Here is an 18986-nt window from a genome sequence, read left to right as displayed (position 1 = left end):
ATAGAAAATAATTCCAATGGACACTTACATCAACGGGGACTATTCAGGGTTAAATTGATTTTGGAGTTAGTGTCTCTATATTGAGATGGTAGCAATAAATATTATAGTAAATAATTCTTTATTTTGAGTTTGGGTAATATTTGTAGCTTTATTGTGTGTTCTGCAGGAAAAAAAAAGACATGACAAATATATATTAAACATAACCTTTCAAATCCTTTAACTCTTTTTTCCAAGCTAAAGATCTCATCATACGTGTCAGCACACCACCACACAGGGTGATTTCAAACCCAGAGACGCTGTCATCAGCTAGTCTGACCTTCTACAAAACAATAGTCAAAGAATCTAGTCCAATAATGCTTACTTATATCAAAGAACTGTTTTCTCTTTGATCTGTGTTACTTTTGCATATTTTTCTAATGATGTCTAAACCTGATTTTTAAAAGTCAAGTGAAGGAGAACCCACGACATGCCTAAGTTGTTGCTCAGGTACTTTAACCACACTGTTAAAATGTGGGTTTATTTCTGGTCTGTCCCTAAACATTGCATCACGTTATGCCCTTCCCTGCTTGCAGAAAATCTCTATGTGTAGGCTTCATCGTGTCACATCTTGGTCTTTGCTTGGGCGAATTAAGGAGAATACACTTCATTAGTTTCCCATTATATGAATAATCATCTGAAAGATCAGTCTTAAATCATCTTGTATCACTTTTCTGAAGTCTTTTCATTTGTCCTTATTCCTGCAAGGTGAAGAAATCAAAACTAGACATAATTTTCCCATAATTAGTATGTGTATGAGGAATGTGCAGTGGGGGTCACCAGCTGCTGAGTTTGGTTTTGGGAAGAGTTCAGACAGAAGAGTCGAGCTCTCCATCTCTGAGGCAGTACAGATATACTCATGATGTCCCTTGCTAACAGAGCTCCGTGCGCTTACTCCTACTTTGCACACAGCAGGCACTGAATGGCCACAGTGGTGACTGAGTAAAGTCCCAGTAAGAATTGGGACAGGCTCCACCAGATGTCTGGGGGCTGAAGCTCTTGCCCTGTGAGCAGGGGCTGAGGGACAAGGGCTGGTGCAGGCGGAGCTCAGGGGGCACTTCATAGTAGTCTGTCCATAAATACAAGGAGGTCACCAACAAGACAGAGCCAGGCTTTTATTTGGTGGTGTGTGGTGGGAGGGCAAGAGACAACAGGCATAAGTTGGAACAGGAGAGGTTCAGGCTGGCCACGAAGGAAAGCTTTCCCACCATGAGGATGATCAAGCTTTGGAACAGCTTGCCTAGAGATATTGTTGAGATTTTCAAGTCCCACATGGATAAATTCATGAGCAACCTAGTCTGACCCCACAGGTGACCTTGCTTTGAGCAGGAGGTTGGACGAGAGACCCCTTGAGGTCCCTTCCCGCTGAATTATTCTGTGATTCTGTGAAGTTAACCGCAATGAAAATAAGCAAAAGGACTTAGAAAAATATTGGAAAAGAGCTTCATTCTTATCTTTCATGAATCTTTTTCTTCTAATCAGACCCTCAGACATACTGGCATCAGATTCATTACGACGACTTTGGAAGCTGACATCAGAATTCCCCATGGGCTTCTTTGTGGATGTACACGAGAAATGCTCTGTTAGCATTGCTTCCAGCCACCGGGTGCTTAAAGAGAGATCAGCATTTCTTTAGTAAATCCTGTTTTTGAAAGATTTTGGCCATAAAAAATCCTCTTTAGGCCAAAATTGCACATTCACTTCCTTTCTCATGTTGCATTTCTGATCACCAACCATCTCAGTATCTCCTGGTCCCCGAACTTTTTGTGCTTTACACCTTCTTAGTTTGGGTTAAAGCACGTTCTTACTGCACTGGAATCAGTACGAAGCCATTCCCGTGCGACCAGGAGCCAGGTAGATGCACAAGACTGAACCACTGAGCAATTGTCTTCTCATATCAAGTCTTCCTTTTGTTGTATGTAGATGTTTATACAGCTGTCATCATGCTCTGAAAGTCACTGTGCATGTTATGAATTCTTTGTTGTTATCAGGTAGGGGTAAAAATTCTTTTCCTGTCCTATCTTTGTCATCTGTTATTAAAGTGAAGTTCTCTCTTTCTTTTATGCACACTCGAGGAGAGCTTGGTGCTGCTGGTTTGAGTTTCTCAGATTCACAGCTTTCTCCTCTCTGTCTCTCCCTGGGTAGACTTTGTCATAGCAGTTCTGACACTTCATCCTGGGAGACGATACAGAGCCATGCCCTGTTATTATCACCCACATGCTACTGAGATGGTAATTTCCTGACACCAAACTGCATATTCTCATGGTGAGAAAACATCCTCCACCAAGAGAGTGCACATGTGAGTGGCAAGTTATGGGAATGACAGGGGTATTGCCCTGTACATCATTAAGTTAGAGATTCGATGGGGCATTTGCACAATAAGCAAAATATCAGCTTAGATGCTCTTTGAAACTAATTATAAAAACTTAAAACTTTTTATCTGTTCTCGCATATTATATATATGCTGATTTCATAAACGAGGATCAAAGTCACCAGAGGATGAAGTGACTGGTACGAGAGCACGAGGACTTGTCCTCAGACCTGCTAGACAGCTGCTGGCCCTATGGGACTGTCCTCTTGCTCAGCTCCCAAAGAGGGATGACTCTTCAGGATGACCATTACGGGTATCCCAGCAAATCTCAGCTGCAGAAATGCCAGCTAATACCTGATACAGCCCTAGAAAGCTGGTTAGAAAGAAGAGCATCCCTTCTGTTCCCAGTATAACCTGAAGAGAGGTTGTAGTGGAGTGGGAGTTGGCCTCTTCTCCCGGGCAACTAGTGATAGGACAAGAGGACACAGCCTCAAGCTTGGCCAGGGGAGGTTCAGGTTGGACATTAGGAAGCATTTCTTCTCAGCAAGAGTCATTAGCCATTGGAAGGGGCTGCCCAGGGAGGTGGTGGAGTCACCATCTCTGGAGGGGTTTAAGAAAAGCCTGGACATGGCACTTAGTGCCCTGGTCTAGTTGCCATGGTGGTGTCAGGGCAATGGTTGGACTCGATGATCCCAGAGGGCTCTTCCAACCTCATTGATTCTGTGATTCAGTACGTTTCCGCCATGAAGCTGCTGTTGGTGGATGGTGTCCCCTCTAACAGGACACCAGCCCAGCCACAGGCAGCACTGATCCCATGGTCCTGCTTGGGTGAAAAAGCCAAGGTTCATCACAGGTCTGATGGACCCAATTAATTCTACATGGTTTATATGAGTGTAAATTCAGTGTAGACCACGTGGCATGAGGCTCCTTCACAAAAGCATCTGCCCTGGACCAGTGCTGCAGAAACCCACGTCAGGAGGCAGAGGGATGCACGGAGCTTGGGAGCTTTGCTCTGCCCCGTTTCGGTTCTCCCTGCCATAGAGCAGGGAGATTCCCCGTGGCCTTTTCCATCCCCCTCTGCACAGCCTGTTCAGCAGAGGGTTTAAAAAGCCACACCCCAGTTGTAGTATCCAGCCCCAGATCCATTATTTTGGGTGTCGCTCCTATGCACAGCAGTGGAGCAGGGCACAGAGGCAGGACCACCAGTGGCCACCCTCAGCAAAGACCTATCGCAGAAGCACCACGTCGTTGCACGTCATGGCATCCTCATGGCCAAGGAAGATTTTAAATCCCCTCAGCTTTGCATTTTCTTGGTCACATTACCAGGATTTTCACATAAAATGAATATTTATTTGAAAACAGCTCCCACCCTGGCCATGCTTCTCTGAAAGGGGAGAAGAGGTTGTCAGTTGAGGAGATATCCAAAACAAGTGAAAACGTGTATCTGCGAGGAGCACAGTGACCTGTTTTTATCATGGAGATCATGGCTGCAGTTCCCCATCGAAGCCGAAACTTGGCCACCCTCCTTTTCATTCAGTCCACCTCCCTCTAAAAGCTCCATATCTGCAGAGATGGAAATATTTATAGCCTTTCATGAGGGAACTGCCGTAGTACACGCTGAAGACCCCCAGAACCTGCCTCTCTGCCAACATAAACAATGCTGGGAAAAAAATACATTCTTTATCTAAATCATAGACTGGTTTGGGTTGGAAGGGGCCTTAAAGATCATCTAGTCCAACCCCCTGCCACGGGCAGGGACACCTTCCACCAGACCAGGTTTCTCCAAGCCCCATCCAACCTGGCCTTGAGCACTGCCAGGGAGGGGGCAGCCACAACTGCCCCCTCTGATGCGTTGTATTTGTGTTGTTTTTCCTCTGCCAGACAGGAGGTGGTGGAGTCACCATCTCTGGAGGGGTTTAAGAAAAGCCTGGACATGGCACTTAGTGCCATGGTCAAGTTGACATGGTGGTGTCAGGGCAATGGTTGGACTCGATGAGCCCAGAGGTCTCTTCCAACCTGATTGATTGATTCTGTGTGAGGTGGTGAAGAGAGGTGTGTGCCCAAAAAGCCATAAAGCCTTTGAAAACCCGGGTGCTGCCTTTGGTGGGTGTGCTTGGCCACCCCACTCACCTCCCATCCTCAGTGTCACACCAACCTACTACGTTTTGGGCTCTGGAAGGCTCGTGCAGGGACGATAGCAAACATTTTCAAGAAAAAGTGTTAGTGAATCAACTTTCATGCTAAGGTACGCAAGTATGGGCAGCCAGAGGATAACTGACCACCTGACAGACGCTGGGAAGGGCTCCAAGTCAAACAGCACATCAAAACCCATCCGTTCTCAGACTGCTTACGCCTTGGACTGCTCTTCAGTCTATCTGATCCATCATGTCCCGTCTATGGGTGTAAAAATAGAAAGGAAAAAGAAACGCAGCTGTGGTATTAGAGAATTTTAAATTATTTGCTCCACACAGGGAGGGCAGTAGCTCGAGGTTGCTCTGCAGGTCATGGTTCAAAGCCCGTGGTGTTCCTCTTGGTTGATGGGCTTTTCTCGGGCTGGAAAATTCCTTCTTGCGTGCAAGGTTTGGGAATGCTCCTCCAGCTCCCGAAACCTCGTGTGCTTCCAGCCGAGGTAAGTGCCAGTGAATACTGATGAGAGGTGACCACCGTGGTCACAGGGCTGGTGGTAGGGGCGGCCACATCCCTAAAAACACGCTGTAAATGAAAGTGCTTCCCAATATTCACACAGTGCTTTGAATTCTGAAATTAATTTTAAATATAGCAATAATTTTGCAATAAGGGAAAAAATTATTTTCCTTTCCTAGAGACTTTATTTGGTTTTTATTTTTAAGGGAACTGATTGAAGGAAAATCTATAGTGATAAAGTCATTTTTCTAAGGCAAACTGAAGTCACTTTTCAGACCTCTATAGCAGATGAACGGACAGGAGAGTGGCTGAGCTGAAGGTGAGGTGGCTGAGTGTGCCTGTATTTCTGCTTCCACAACCATCACAGTCATTATGGTTATTAAACTCTACACTATGTATTTTTAATTACATTTTAGATTATTGTTGGGCAACGTTGGGGAGGTTCAGGTTGGACATCAGGAAGAATTTCTTTACAGAAAGGGTTATTAGACATTGGAATGGGCTGCCCAGGGAGGTGGTGGAGTCACCATCTCTGGAGGGGTTTAAGAAAAGACTGGATGTGGCACTGGAGGTGTGGTGGTGGGGATGAGTATGTGATGGGTAAGGGATAGAAAACGTGATGGACAATATTTGCTGAACTGCAACCACGCTGCTCTGCACGGCAGCAAATCCTGGCTCTCAGCTTGGGCCAGGGGAGGGCAGAAATAACCCTCTCGCTGTGTGTTCACCTCCCCAGTTGTGAATCAGGACGGCCAACCTCTGATTGAAGGCAAGCTTAAGGAGAAGCAAGTCCGGTGGAAGTTTATTAAAAGGTGGAAAACTCGCTACTTCACCCTGGCTGGCAACCAGCTGCTTTTTCGGAAAGGAAAATCTGTAAGTCAGCAGAGCATCAGTTTGATTTCTCTCTTTCCCTCCTCCCCTACACCATTTCCCAGAGGTTTTTACCTCTGGTTTGGGTTGGAAGGGACCCCAAAGCTCATCTAGTTCCAACCCCCCTGCCACAGGCAGGGACACCTTCCCGCAGACCAGGTTGCTCCCAGCCCCATCCAACGTGGCCTTGAACACTGCCAGGGAGGGGGCAGCCACAGCTGCTCTGGGCAACCTGGGCCAGGGTCTCACCACCCTACAGGCTGTGGCCAGCTAAAGCAGTGGTGGAGGCTCCTGCCCAGCTGCATCTGGTGGTTGTTTCAGTCTTCGAGGCTGGATGGTGCTTGCCTGGCTGAGCACGACAGCTCTGCCCCGTCATCTCTGGCGTCGTGGAGCAGGCCTGGGTGCTGCGTGGGTGTTTGGACTTTACACACTGCTCACTTAAAAATACAGACCTAACACAGAGGAGGTATTGTGAGGTGGCCAGCTGGCTGTGCCTGCTTGTTCCTGGAGCCCCACCATGAACCTTCCCTTCCTTAGAGTAACCATGTGGACAATACTCGCTCTGTGTAAGCAACTGTATGGCCAGTGGGTAAAGGGGAGGCAGGAGAAAGCCAAAATATAAGAGGTCTGAAAAGGAGCCACATCCTCAACTCCTGGAAAATTGTGGTAAAGTCCTTCCACAGCAATGTGCCTGGGGTACAATCAGCTTCCTTCAGCAACTTGAGGTCAAACACTGTGTGGTAACAAAGGGAGCAGATCATTTTTGCTAGATAGGCTTCTAAGGGTAAGGGTCTGGCTCATGGGGTGAGCCATATACTGTTGATAAAGCCTCAATTGGTGTTTGTGGAAGCAGGGGAGGGTGGGCCACTGTTGTGGTCCAGTGGTTGTCCATGGGGAATCAGTGATGGTTCTGGAAACATTGGTTCCCATGTGAAACTGGAGATGAACTCATTGTTCATGGGAAGACGTTTGGTCAGAACTCAACATTTTAGTGGGAAATTATCCATTTAAAGAAAACTTCTCAGGTCTGGAATTTGGGTCCCTGATAAAAAAGGAATGAGACAAACAAATAAGTAAATATTCCATCCCAGAACGAGCAACACCGACACCAAGGGATGGAGCTTTCTTCAGTCCCCAGGGACTGGCTGATGGTTGTACCTAGGAAGCATTTGCCATGGGCACAAGTGGTGCGTGGCACCATTAACAGAAGTCACCGTTATTAAAAGCCAGAGGAAGGAAAATCTGAGCCCATTTGACAGCTGAAGCTGGAACTAACAAGTGCAGATGCTGGGGGGAAAGAGCTCATGGGCACCGGTGTGGACCCTTGGCCGTTGGGTGCAGTAGGCCATGACACCCCATGAAACCCGATGGTGTTCAGTAGGTGAGAGTGGCACTGCATGGGAGGGGGGTTTCTAACTCCCCTAAGGCTCTTCTGGGAGGTCCCCGCCAGCCCAGCTCTAGAGACATCAGCTGTTTATTAAGAGAGTGGAAGCTCTACCAGATGAACTTGGTTCTGTTTGTCTTCCCTGTGTTTCAGAAGGACGACCCTGACGACTGCCCCATTGAGCTCAGCAAGGTGCAGAGCGTTAAAGTGGTGGCAAAGAAGCGCAGGGACCGCAGCCTGCCCCGGGCCTTCGAGATCTTCACCGACAGCAAGACCTATGTTTTCAAGGCCAAAGACGAGAAGAACGCCGAGGAGTGGCTTCAGTGCATCAACGTCGCCGTCGCACAGGCTAGAGAGCGGGAGAGCCAAGAGGCCACCACCTACCTGTAGAGCAGCTGGCACCTCCGTGGCCATGGCAGCAAACCAAACGTGTCTGGGACCGCTCCAGTGCAGAGCATCCCACCACCATACCGTGGACCTCTTCTACCCCCAAAACAGGGCATGGGAGACTGTGGGAGACCGTGAGTTGGCACAGGCCAGGGAGAGCTTTGTGCAACGTGAGAGGTCTAAGGCATCAGTGACACTACGAGGCGATGGAGTGCCACCATCCCTGGCACTGGGACATTTGCTGCTGTAGAAGCAGGTTCCACGCGTGAAATGCAGTTTTTTTTCTTCAGCCTAACGGCCTGCAAGGCAGGAGATGTGGTTAGAAACAACCTGGACCCCAGCCCCTCAGCCTTTGCTCCTGAGATGCACAAGGTCTTGGTGGCTGTAGACACTGCTGAGAGCATTCGAGTGTGTGAGGACTTGCTGCTTTCCTCTATCACTTTCTGCCTGTGAAAAGATAATTTTCCTTCTTATTTTATCTCAGTGTACTTTATTCTTTTACTATTTATATGTGTCTGTGGAAGAAAATCAAATTTGCTGCTTATTTCACGTTTGAAATGGAGCAATTTTAAAGATTAAATACTGCTTAAAATAATTTTAAATATTTAATTGTTTTGATTTTCCCTCTTTTTCCTGCTTTTTCTCCCCTTTGTAACTGAATGTAATTTTTAAAATTTATTTTCCTTTCTTTTTTCAGTTGTCTTCTCTATTCTGTAACTTTTCAAAATTTCTCCGAAACTGGAGAATTCCCAGTTTGTTTAATTTTCTTTGTCACTCTCAAATGATTCCAAAGGGGAGGAAGTACTGTGGAAAAGACTGAAAGCAAACAAGGAAAAGAGGGGGAAGAAATGGATGAACAGTCTGCAAGTGAAGAAATGAACTCCAGGAGATCATTCAAGGCTGAGTAGAAATAAAATCTGAAATTTTCCAACCTAGAAAAATGTATCTTTTGCAAAAAGTTGTTGCCAAAAAGGGCGGTTGCTGGATGAGTTTGGCCGGTGCCTTTGGCTCTTACAGAATCAATCAGGTTGGAAGAGACCTCTGGGATCAAAGCACCATCAAACCTTTGGGGAGGAACACCACAGCCCTTGGAGCAGTACCAGTGCAATGAGTTCCCATTTACAGAGAAATAAAAATTAGGCTAAGCTTTGGAAGGCTGTTTGCTATTTCCAAGTCCCCCTTTAGTCGCCTGCGCTCCTGGGGATGTCTGTGTTTCTTTCTGGGTCTGTTTTTTCATTATTTCTAATCGTTTCCCAGACCCGACGATGATGTTTGTGGAGGCCCTGGGGGACCACGGTGCACCAGGGAAGTGGTAGAAAGCTGCTGAGACCTTGTGCGCTGCGGCTCTGCTGTAGCCACCCACGGGCAGGGTGGGCAATAAAAGCGAACAAGCTCAACATTGCTTGGGGGCAGGATTAATCATAGAAGGGTTTGGGTTGGAAGGAACCTTAAAGATCATCTAGTTCCAACCCCCTGCCATGGGCAGGGACACCTTCCACCAGACCAGGTTGCTCACAGCCCCATCCAGCCTGGCCTTGAACACTGCCAGGGACCAGGCTCTGACGGTGACCTTCTGGCAGCAGGGATGATGTCCCAGCCTGGTGCCACCACACTGCTCACCCGTAGCCCTGATACCACCTTTTCAAACCATTCCTCCAACCTGGAGAGGTTCCCACTCCCTGCCTGCACAGCCCAGCTGTCCTCCTCCTCCTCGGTCACTGAGGACCAGCTGGACCAATCCCAAATAATTTCTTTTCCAACTCTCCATGTATTTCCTAAATCTTTGAGACAGTGAAACAAAACTGGTAACTCCTTCCTTATGCTCTCGTGCTCCTTCACCGACTCCTGTGGGAGTTCATGTATGTTTGCTTTGATTTGCTCGAGGATCTTCGGTCTTTCCTGAGACCTGGTTCCTCCCAACGTTGATGGGCTGGAGCCCTCCTCCAGCCCCAGGACCTCCTGCCGTGGCTCGGCCAGCGCTCCAGCCTGGGCTCCTAATGCGTCTCCAGCAGATCGAGGGAGGTCCTCCTCCCCCTCTACTCTACCCTGGTGAGACCTCACCTGGAGTATCGCGTTCAGTTCTGGGCTCCTAGTTCAAGAGGGGCAGAGACCTACTAGAGAGAGTCCAATGAAGGACCTGGGGCTTTTAGTCTAGAGAAGACTAAGAGGGGATCTGATTAATGTGTATAAATAGATGAGGGCTGGGTGTCAAGAGGAAAGGGGCAACCTCTTGTCACTTGTGCCCTGCGATAGGACAAGGGGCAATGGGTGCAAGCTGGAGCCCAGGAAGTTCAACCTCAACATGAGGAAAAACTTCTTTACTGTAAGGGTTACAGAGCACTGGAACAAACTCCCCAGAGAGGTTGTAGAGTCTCCTTCTCTGGAGACTTTCAAGCCCCGTCTGGATGCGTTCCTGTGTGACCTGCCCTAGATTGGTCCTGCTCTGGCAGGGGGGTTGGACTCGATGATCTCCAGAGGTCCCTTCCAACCCCTAACGTTCTATGATTCTACGATTCTCTGAAGTTAATTCATAGGTGTGAACTTGTGGATTTACGGACTCAAGTTCCAGAATTACACCCTGAACACTGAATCCACCCACTGAGGCGTGCCACTGGAGCTCAGCGATACCGTAAGTTGGCCATTAAAGACATTTTTTTACAGACAAAACAGTCTGTATTTCTTAATCTTGATGCCAAGTTTCAGTCTGCCACCTACGCATCACACCATCGATTTAATGCACCCCATCATCCGTGTGTGAGTACGTACCGATGACGCTGTCACCCCCCTGACAGCGTACGGGGCAAACCCAGCCCTGCTTCACCTGCTGTCCCCAGGCTTTGCAGCAGCACTCGGCTGTCACCTGCCACTGCCATCCTTCCTTCCAGTCTTGATGTGATTGAAACGGTGTGGAACACATAGCTGTGTAGTTAGAGAGAGCCCGGCTCCCGGGCCAAAAAATCATTGCATAAAATAAGCAGCTTAGCCACACTTCTCCTGTCTTAAATTAAAACTTGGAATAAAATAAAAGAGAAATTCAGCTGGCAACTTATTCTAGGAGAAACACAGAAATCATCAATCTAGTTATGATGAGAGCAGGGAGATTTAAAAATAAATAAATTAAAAATCCCACTGTCACAAATTCTCTTCTCGCCCAAATATATAAATAGTTTTTATTGGTTCTTTTTAAAATAACATGTATCGAAACGCTCCAGATTTAAATAGCTGCTGCCTTCCGAGCAGGGAACGCGCTGGTGGCTCCTGCGGCGCTGCATTTTCTTGTGCTTTTTGCTTGTCCCTTGCAGGAACCGTCCCAGCCCCCGTGTGTGAGAGCTCTGGCTGCTGAGCCTCCGTTCTGCTCTGCCAGGAAACCATCTGCCTTCTGTCTTGCACAACTGCGGTACAAAAGCTGTCACCGTCTCTCTGGGGGGGTGAGTTCACCTTTGCCAAAGCCCCCCCGTTATTCAGGCAGCGTTTGGTGGAGGAAAGGAGCCTCGATGCTCTGGAGAGGGGGACAGACCCAACCCTGGCCGCGTGGGACACCAAACCCCCCCGGTGTGCCAGGTCCCGTGCTCCCTCCTGCTCCCCGGGGGCAGCGATAGTGCCCTTGCCATGAAAGGGGCATGTTGAGGTGTTGGAGCGAGTCCAGAGGAGGGCGACCAAGCTGGTGAAGGGTCTGGAGGGTCTGACCTCCGAGGAACGGCTGAGGGAGCTGGGGGTGTTTAGCCTGGAGAAGAGGAGGCTCAGAGGTGACCTTAGTGCAGTCTACAACTACCTGAAGGGAGGCTGTAGCGCAGTGGGAGTCGGCCTCTTCTCCCAGGCAACCAGCGATAGGACAAGAGGACACAGCCTCAAGCTTGGCCAGGGGAAGTTCAGGTTGGACATGAGGAAGCATTTCTTCTCAGCAAGGGTCATTAGCCATTGGAAGGGGCTGCCCAGGGAGGTGGTGGAGTCACCATCTCTGGAGCGGTTTAAGAAAAGCCTGGACATGGCACTTAGTGCCCTGGTCTAGTTGCCATGGTGGTGTCAGGGCAATGGTTGGACTCGATGATCCCAGAGGGCTCTTCCAACCTGGTTGATTCTGTGATTCTCTGAAAGCGGGGAAGCTCTGGAGGGTCCCAGCCGTGATGCCTCCCAGCCATGGCACAGGGTGGCCCAGAGCCCAGGCTGCCAAGGGGAGAGCTCCCAGCCCAAACCAACACCCTCCAGCCCTCTCTGCGTACTGGGGGGACAGACCGAGCTTTAGAATCTTAAACCTGAGCCCACAGCTAGAAAACCAGACCAAAAGCCGGACCTGAATGCCAGCAATTTCCAAACCTAACCCGAGTTTTACAGCTCAGCACAATTTCTCTAGGAAACGTAATTCCTCGAAACATTGGCTCCAGCTCACACGAACATTCTTGTGTAAGGACAATAATCCGCTTTTCCTGGAAGGGTTGATGTCCACCGTGATTTCTGGGCCATATCACGCGTATCTCTCAGGAATCCACGTCTGGACGAGGTGTGGCTTCGCGCTACGCTCAAGAACAGCTGGTGCTTCACCATCGCTCCTTCGCCCGCCTGACGGCACCACACGGGAACGCGCTGCGGGTGCTGGCACGGACGAGCTGGCTCGCACCTCGCGGGCTCTCAACCCGCCTCGTCGCTGGACCAAAGCCTTGCTGACGATGGGAGCTGGACTGGGTGACCTCCGCCGAGCTCCCTCCCAGCACAAATTATTCAACTCCCATTCTAAGATGGGAGTTGGCCTCTTCTCCCAGGCAACCAGCGACAGGACAAGAGGACACAGCCTCAAGCTTCACCAGGGGAGGTTCAGGTTGGACATTAGGAAGCATTTCTTCTCAGCAAGGGTCATTAGCCATTGGAAGGGGCTGCCCAGGGAGGTGGTGGAGTCACCATCTCTGGAGGGGTTGAAGAAAAGCCTGGACATGGCACTTAGTGCCCTGGTCTAGTTGCCATGGTGGTGTCAGGGCAATGGTTGGACTCGATGATCCCAGAGGGCTCTTCCAACCTGATTGATTCTGTGATTCTGTGATTTCTCTAATAAATTTAACTACTTCCTCTGTTTATCTGTTGCTCACAAGCAAATCATTCTTTATTTCAAATACATTTGTTCTATTATTCCCTGAAAAAAATTCTCCTGTTCCTTCTTTTGCAGACAGCTCTTTCTGATCACTTGACACCTACGCTGCGCTGGTCAGTTTTTACTGCCCAAAGGGCTGTTTCTGTGCCCGAACCGCAGGATCACACCTTCTGGAGTGGGATCCCAAACAGCAGCGCTCACCCACAAACCTCCTTAGTAAATGGTTGTTCCCTCCCCAGCGCTAAACTGCCTTGGGCTTGAAAATTCAAATTAAAATTTTGGACATTTTGGCTGTTTTTACAGAGTCTGAAGTGGATGGCAGCCTCAAAACCAACCAAGGAACGCCGTCCACGGGGCCATTAGCAGCTCTGCTCGACGGTATTTCCTAGAACTATGACCCATAGTTTATGCACTGAAACTGCCTTCCCAGGGCTTGTTTACAAGAGCTGAGCCCACTTCTGGGAAGTTTTCCAAGGAAATTTTACCCTCCAATTCCCTCCCGCCTCCCCGAACAAAGCGTTCCCCAGCGTGTTTGACAGGAACAGAATAAACCAGGCGATGAGTGCTCAGGTATCGCATCCAGGCGTCGCGGGCGCTGGGGGTGTCAATGGAAGAAGCTGGACGTTATTTTTCCAGCGTTTCTGATTCCGAGCTCAGCAGCCCGTGGGAATAACCTCGCCTGCTTCTTGTTGACAAGTCGTCTAATTCATCTTGATGCTGATGACTAATCCTCCTCGGGTGAAATCCTTGGCCCCGCTCAGGTCGAATGCAAAACTCCTGTTAACTCTTAGTAGGGCCAGGATTTTACTCCGACCGTTGCCTGTCGTAGCGGTACCTCTACAGCTTCCTCCACTACAAACCCCAGGCAGTGAGGAGCGTTTTGGTGGGACAAGCTGCTTCTCTCCTGCCAGCACCAAACCCTGCCCGTGCCTTGAGCAACGTGCACCAGGGCTGCCGCTTGTGGATATGTCCACCCTGCAATGTCACCTCTCGTGCTTTGGGGCAGTGATGGTACTCCAGGCAGCTCCTCAGGCTGAAATGGTAGGAGGAAGGAGGAAATAAACACATTTTATGGGGTTTGTTTGGGGTTTTTTTTTCCATAGAAACATGCCTGCACTGGTTAGGAAGTCTTTATATTGCACCTGTGGAGGAACTGGACATTGATTAATTAGATGTCACATTATAGAAACATTGGGTTGGCTCAATTATACCATAAATCTCCCCATTGGCTAATTAGGTGAAGAAAGAAGCAAAATCAGACTTGATTCATTTGACTGCTTCACTGAAACGACCTGGAGCTTTCTAAATTGTTTGTGTTGGGGTTGGTCGTGTCAGGACCTGGATGTCCCTGGCCAGCCCCACCTGGGACCCCTGCCCAGGACCCCAGCCCAGCCTGGGGCCTCCATCCTGTCCCAGCGATGCTGTAGGAGCCCATCCCACTTCTGGCCCCACCAGGGGACCCCCCCCGAGCCCCAGGGAGCCCTGACAGATTTCACACAACCTCAGGACTTCCAAAGATTTAGATTTATTTGCTTCTATAAATGCGGATACTCTAATATAACCGCCCTGTCCATCTTCTGCCCTTCCACCAGGGAGGTGGTAGAGTTACCATCTCTGGAGGGGTTTAAGAAAAGACTGGACATGGCACTCAGTGCCCTGGTCTAGTTGCCATGGTGGTGTCAGGGCAATGGTTGGACTCGATGATCCCAGAGGGCTCTTCCAACCTGGTTGATTCTGTGATTCTGTGGGTATAGAGCATTCAAAAGGTAATCCTGGCATTTAATTAACTGCAACTTTTACTCTACGCTGAAATCACTTGGCTTTTTTAGGACAGAAGCACCAACATGTTTAAGCAATAGCTGTTGTTTAAGGGCCAAGTTTTGCCCGGTGATCTCTGCCCTCCACTTCTTCTGGCTCCTCCTCAACAGGGAAATCAACCTGGACGCGCGATTTCTGTCGGCCTTGCAGATAAAGTGTGGGGAAACTGGAACCTGAGGGGGGTCCTGACAAACCAGGCAGCGCTTTTGCTGGCAGGGAAGATGGCTCGTGGAGGTCGGTGGCACCGTAGCCCACGGTCACCCCCTGGGCAGTGCTGGGCAGCTGCCTCTTCCCCCATTTCACTGTGCAGTGTGTGGTTAAACATCATTAAAACAACATGAACACAGAAGGGACTGCAGCACCTCCAGGTTAGGAGAAAAAAACCCTGTTTTCTAGTTACTGGCAGTTATTCATGGAAAATATGTGTGTCTGTAAGAGGGTCCTTTGTTTTTACTGCTTTTTTGTAAAAGATAACTTTGCATTACCACGTAACCCTCTTGTCAATGGCTCCAAACCTGTACTCAGTGGAATGACTTCATTTAAGAGTAAACAACAGCAGAAGGCCATGTGTCACAAGGTGCAGAACGGATCTGCAAGCAAAGGGCCCTGCCTGGTTGTGGTTTGGGGCTCCCAGCCCAAGGGAAAACACTCGGGGCAAGGGGTGGTGTTTGTCCTTTGAAGAACGCAAGTGTGAAGATCCTGTGCTTCAATGCAGGTGGTGTTTAGGCAGCAGCAGAGTCTGTTTTTCCAGCTGTCCATGACTGTGCCTCAGTTCTGACAAGGAGAAGCCACCGCCGGGTGTCAGACGGCCCAGCACCACGTTGAGGGCAGCGCTGGATCCTGGCCGTGCACTCACACGCCTGCCACGCTCCGCTTTCCCATGCGATGGACCATGACTTGGTCCCTTGGACTTGATGATATTTTAGGTCTTTTCATAGAATCACACAGAATCAATGAGGTTGGAAGAGCCCTCTGGGATCATCGAGTCCAACCATTGCCCTGACACCACCATGGCAACTAGACCAGGGCACTAAGTGCCATCGCCAGTCTTTTTTTAAATCCCTCCAGAGATGGTGACCCCACCACCTCCCTGGGCAGCCCCTTCCAATGACCCTTTCTGAGAAGAAATGCTTCCTAATGTCTAACCTGAAACTGCTTCAGCTCTGTGGAGTGCTTCCCATCTGGCCCATTTCATCACGAAGGGGAACACACATGAAAAGCAGTCGCCCTCTTCAGAAAGCTTCTTTCTGCTGTTGGGCTTCCCTTTCTGCTCTCTCTTAACTCCCACACTCACAGCAGCTCACGTTCTCACTCACAGCCGGCTGCTGGGCTTCTTGCCTCTGACAGCACCAGTAGCAGATGCTTAAGGGGACCATAGAAGACAAATATGGAGAGATGCCCTCTCTGCACCATCCCCTTTGCTATCACCAGACACTTCAGGGACCTCCAACACCAGATGCTTCTTCCCAAACGCTATGTTTAATAACAGGATTTTGCCCAACCCTTTTTAAAGCCATCCATGCTCATGGCCTCCCCAACACCCTACGAGTCCCACTGTTTAATTCTCTTCCTTTCAGTCTTCCTATCTTTAAATCTACGGCTCTAATATCGCTATAGCAAGGCCTTTCTTTCCACTTCTCCATCTGTATCAGTCACTTTCTCTAGTCCACTCGTCTTTTCATTTTTTCTTTGAAAAAGTTTATCTCTGTTCTTTCAAATCTAAAAGGTTGGATTGTGATTAACGGAGGCAATGGGAAAGTGAGCACCAGAACATGTGGGATTAAAGTGCGACGTAGCTGTCACCTATTTGTTTCAGGAAGATCAGCCTTGCCAGAGTAAATCTGTTGCCAGACCCCTATTTAGATGCAGACATTGTTTATTTGGAGGGAGGATCTTTAGGACAGATCTTCAAGAAGCCGCTGCCCTGGAGCTTTTCAGAAGGTGCCACCAAGCAGGTAGATGATTGCAAGCGCACTGTCAATAAGCAAAGTTCACACTTTTCCAGTGTGGCATCTTCACCTGAAGTCTTGATGGCACTTTGTGTGATCCACCAGCCTGCGAGGAGCTCCCACTGTAACAGTGGGGTGAATTTTCCAGCTCCTTTCTACCAACTTTATAGTCTCCATGGGATAAAGTGTCCCCATGGTAGACGTTCCCTCCTTCTAGGACCTGAGTTACCTCAGTTCCCCCAGCACTGCACTGTGATGGGTAGGAAGCTGTAGGAGGTAAGGGAGAGAAAAGAGGGGAGGAAGAAGTTTCATGGACCTTGATGTAATTCTGAACAAGAAAACAATGAGCAAAGTCCCAGCGGGATGCGACTAGATGGAGTGTGTCTGTGTGTACGTCGTAAATCATCGAGGAGGCACAGGCACCGCTAAGTTATTTACTGCGCACCCGAGGCTGCTGATGTAACAAGTTGCCTCCTGCAGAGAAAGTCAATGAACACTACGGAGCCATTTCCCACCAGGCCTGGTAATTCTAGGAAAGGTCTAGATCTATGCGAATTGTTTTGATCATTACATTTTGGGTTAACAAATACAGCTTGACGGGAAGCCCAAAAATGCCAGAAATGCCTTTTGTCCACCAGTGGGTTTCAGCAGCTTGTTAAGTGATAACAGATTGTTGAGGCAGGCTAAAATCTGATGGGCCTGAGATGTCCCATTGGAGACACCTTTCCTTTATTTGGCCTGATGTATGAGCCTACACAGCACACTCTCCCTTAATCACAGCTGCACCCCAAAATGCGACTTGGGAAAAGTGGTCAGCTGGACTTGGCCAAAACTGTCTGGAAAGGTCCCATTAATGATCAAGTAAACCAGGTTTTCTCACCTCTGAAGGAACAACTGAGCTTAAGGTGGGTACACAGAGGTGAGAGCTAACAGAGCACCAGCTGCCGGGGTTTGGGTAACAAGCTGCAGGTGGTGAGAGCTATAAAACGGGTGGCTGGGGCAGCTGGGGCATGGAGAGTGTGAGCAGGGTTTGCTGGTTGGAGGGTGTTAGTGCAAGAATGAGGTGGTGGCTCAAGGCTTCCTGGTGATGTGGTGTACTGGATGGTGAAATTTTCATGCAGGCTCACAGACCAGAAATGTTGAGCAGGAAAAGTCCACCCAAAAGCACAAGGTTATTGGCTCTAGTCCATGAAGCTCCTGAGTTTGCTGGAAGCTGGGTGATCACCTGAAGAAAGCCATTGTGTGGCCTGAAATCATGTATTGGTCATCTTGGTGTGGTGTGGACATGGGAGAACCAGAACTGTCCAGGTAAGTCACTGAGATTCTGATGCTTTCAGCTGATTCAGGTCTTCTATTAAGCTCCAGTGCAGTAAAAATGATAATTATAGTAAACTCTGAGTTTTCTTTTCATAATGCTGTGTGCAAACTGGCTTAAAAGGGACCAACTGAATCATGCTGGTCACTTCTGGGGGTTGCACTGTAACACCACAGCAGGCGTCTGGCATCTTTTGAGAAAGTAAGTCTTGTTCTGCTGCTTTCCTTTTTGCAACTAATGCAGGATAAATGTGGAATTTCCCCTCTAGAGCTCCCTGAGCTGCCCACCCTCCCCTGCTGAGCTGGAGGATCAGTGCTGCAGGATCCACTGTCACTTCTGTACAAACCTCTGCCAAAGCTACTGGAGACAGGCAGAAGCTAATGGGTGTTATTTTGATTTTTCAGTTCAATTCACTTCAAAATCTAGTTTTACCAAAGGTCAAACACAAATGTTCCTAAGTTGTGGCTGGTTTTGTAGAGAAGTGCTGCCTCCTGCTGGGTAGCAGACCCTGTGATAGTGCCTTTCTGTAATTTCCTATAAATTTCCTGAAGTCTATGAAAGGGCTGTGCACAAATTGCTGTTGGCAAGGGGATAGGATATCTATTTTGGATACTGTCCAGCCCAGAAGGAACCAAACTGCCTGTGAACACAAGGGCTGCACAAGAAAACAGCCTGGTACCGCGAGGCAGCGTGTTTGTCCCTCTATTGACTAAAGGGAGAATTATATTAAACATCAAGCTGATCCTAATAATGGTGCTGTACAGTATGAGAACAGCAGCAATCCCTATTTCTGTCAATCGTTGAACAAGGTGTGTCTGCCCACACTCATAAATGACCTGCTAACATGAATTTTCCAGTCTTCCCTTGTTTCTAATTAACTGGTACTGAAAATATTCTGGGATATTGGTGTCCCACATGTGTACTCAGTCTACATTTATATGCCAGTTTTCTCTCGGTGCTATGGGGACAGAGAGCTCTTTGATGACTTCTATAGTTAATTATTTCAAACTACAAGTTTCTTTTATTTGCAAATGACTTGTGGCCCATCGGTGGTGCGTGTTTAATGTTGCTGTTGGTTAGATCAGTGAGGAAAATCCTGCCCATATATTAGCCGTTTAATTCCCTCTTCTTTGCCAGTGAGGCTCTCGGGCTCTCAGCACCCCTTCCCTGCCGTGTGTGATCGGGGAGGACAC

The 18986-nt window shown here is 48.7% G+C and overlaps 1 protein-coding gene across 2 annotated transcripts in view; it reads left to right on the top strand.

Annotated features, from left to right (window-relative positions):
- The window catches only part of VEPH1 (ventricular zone expressed PH domain containing 1), a 75679-nt gene extending 68045 nt beyond the window's left edge, over positions 1-7634 (top strand). For both annotated transcript variants that reach the window (XM_068406936.1, XM_068406934.1), the window contains 2 exons: positions 5727-5863; positions 7398-7634. In XM_068406936.1, coding sequence (XP_068263037.1) covers positions 5727-5863; positions 7398-7634 — 374 coding nt within the window. The remainder of the gene's footprint in view (positions 1-5726; positions 5864-7397) is intronic.
- Positions 7635-18986: the final 11352 nt, after the last annotated feature.

The sequence above is a fragment of the Nyctibius grandis genome, chromosome 8 (assembly GCF_013368605.1).
Source record: "Nyctibius grandis isolate bNycGra1 chromosome 8, bNycGra1.pri, whole genome shotgun sequence".
Lineage (NCBI taxonomy): Eukaryota > Metazoa > Chordata > Aves > Nyctibiiformes > Nyctibiidae > Nyctibius > Nyctibius grandis.
This window is presented reverse-complemented; position numbering and strand designations above follow the sequence as displayed.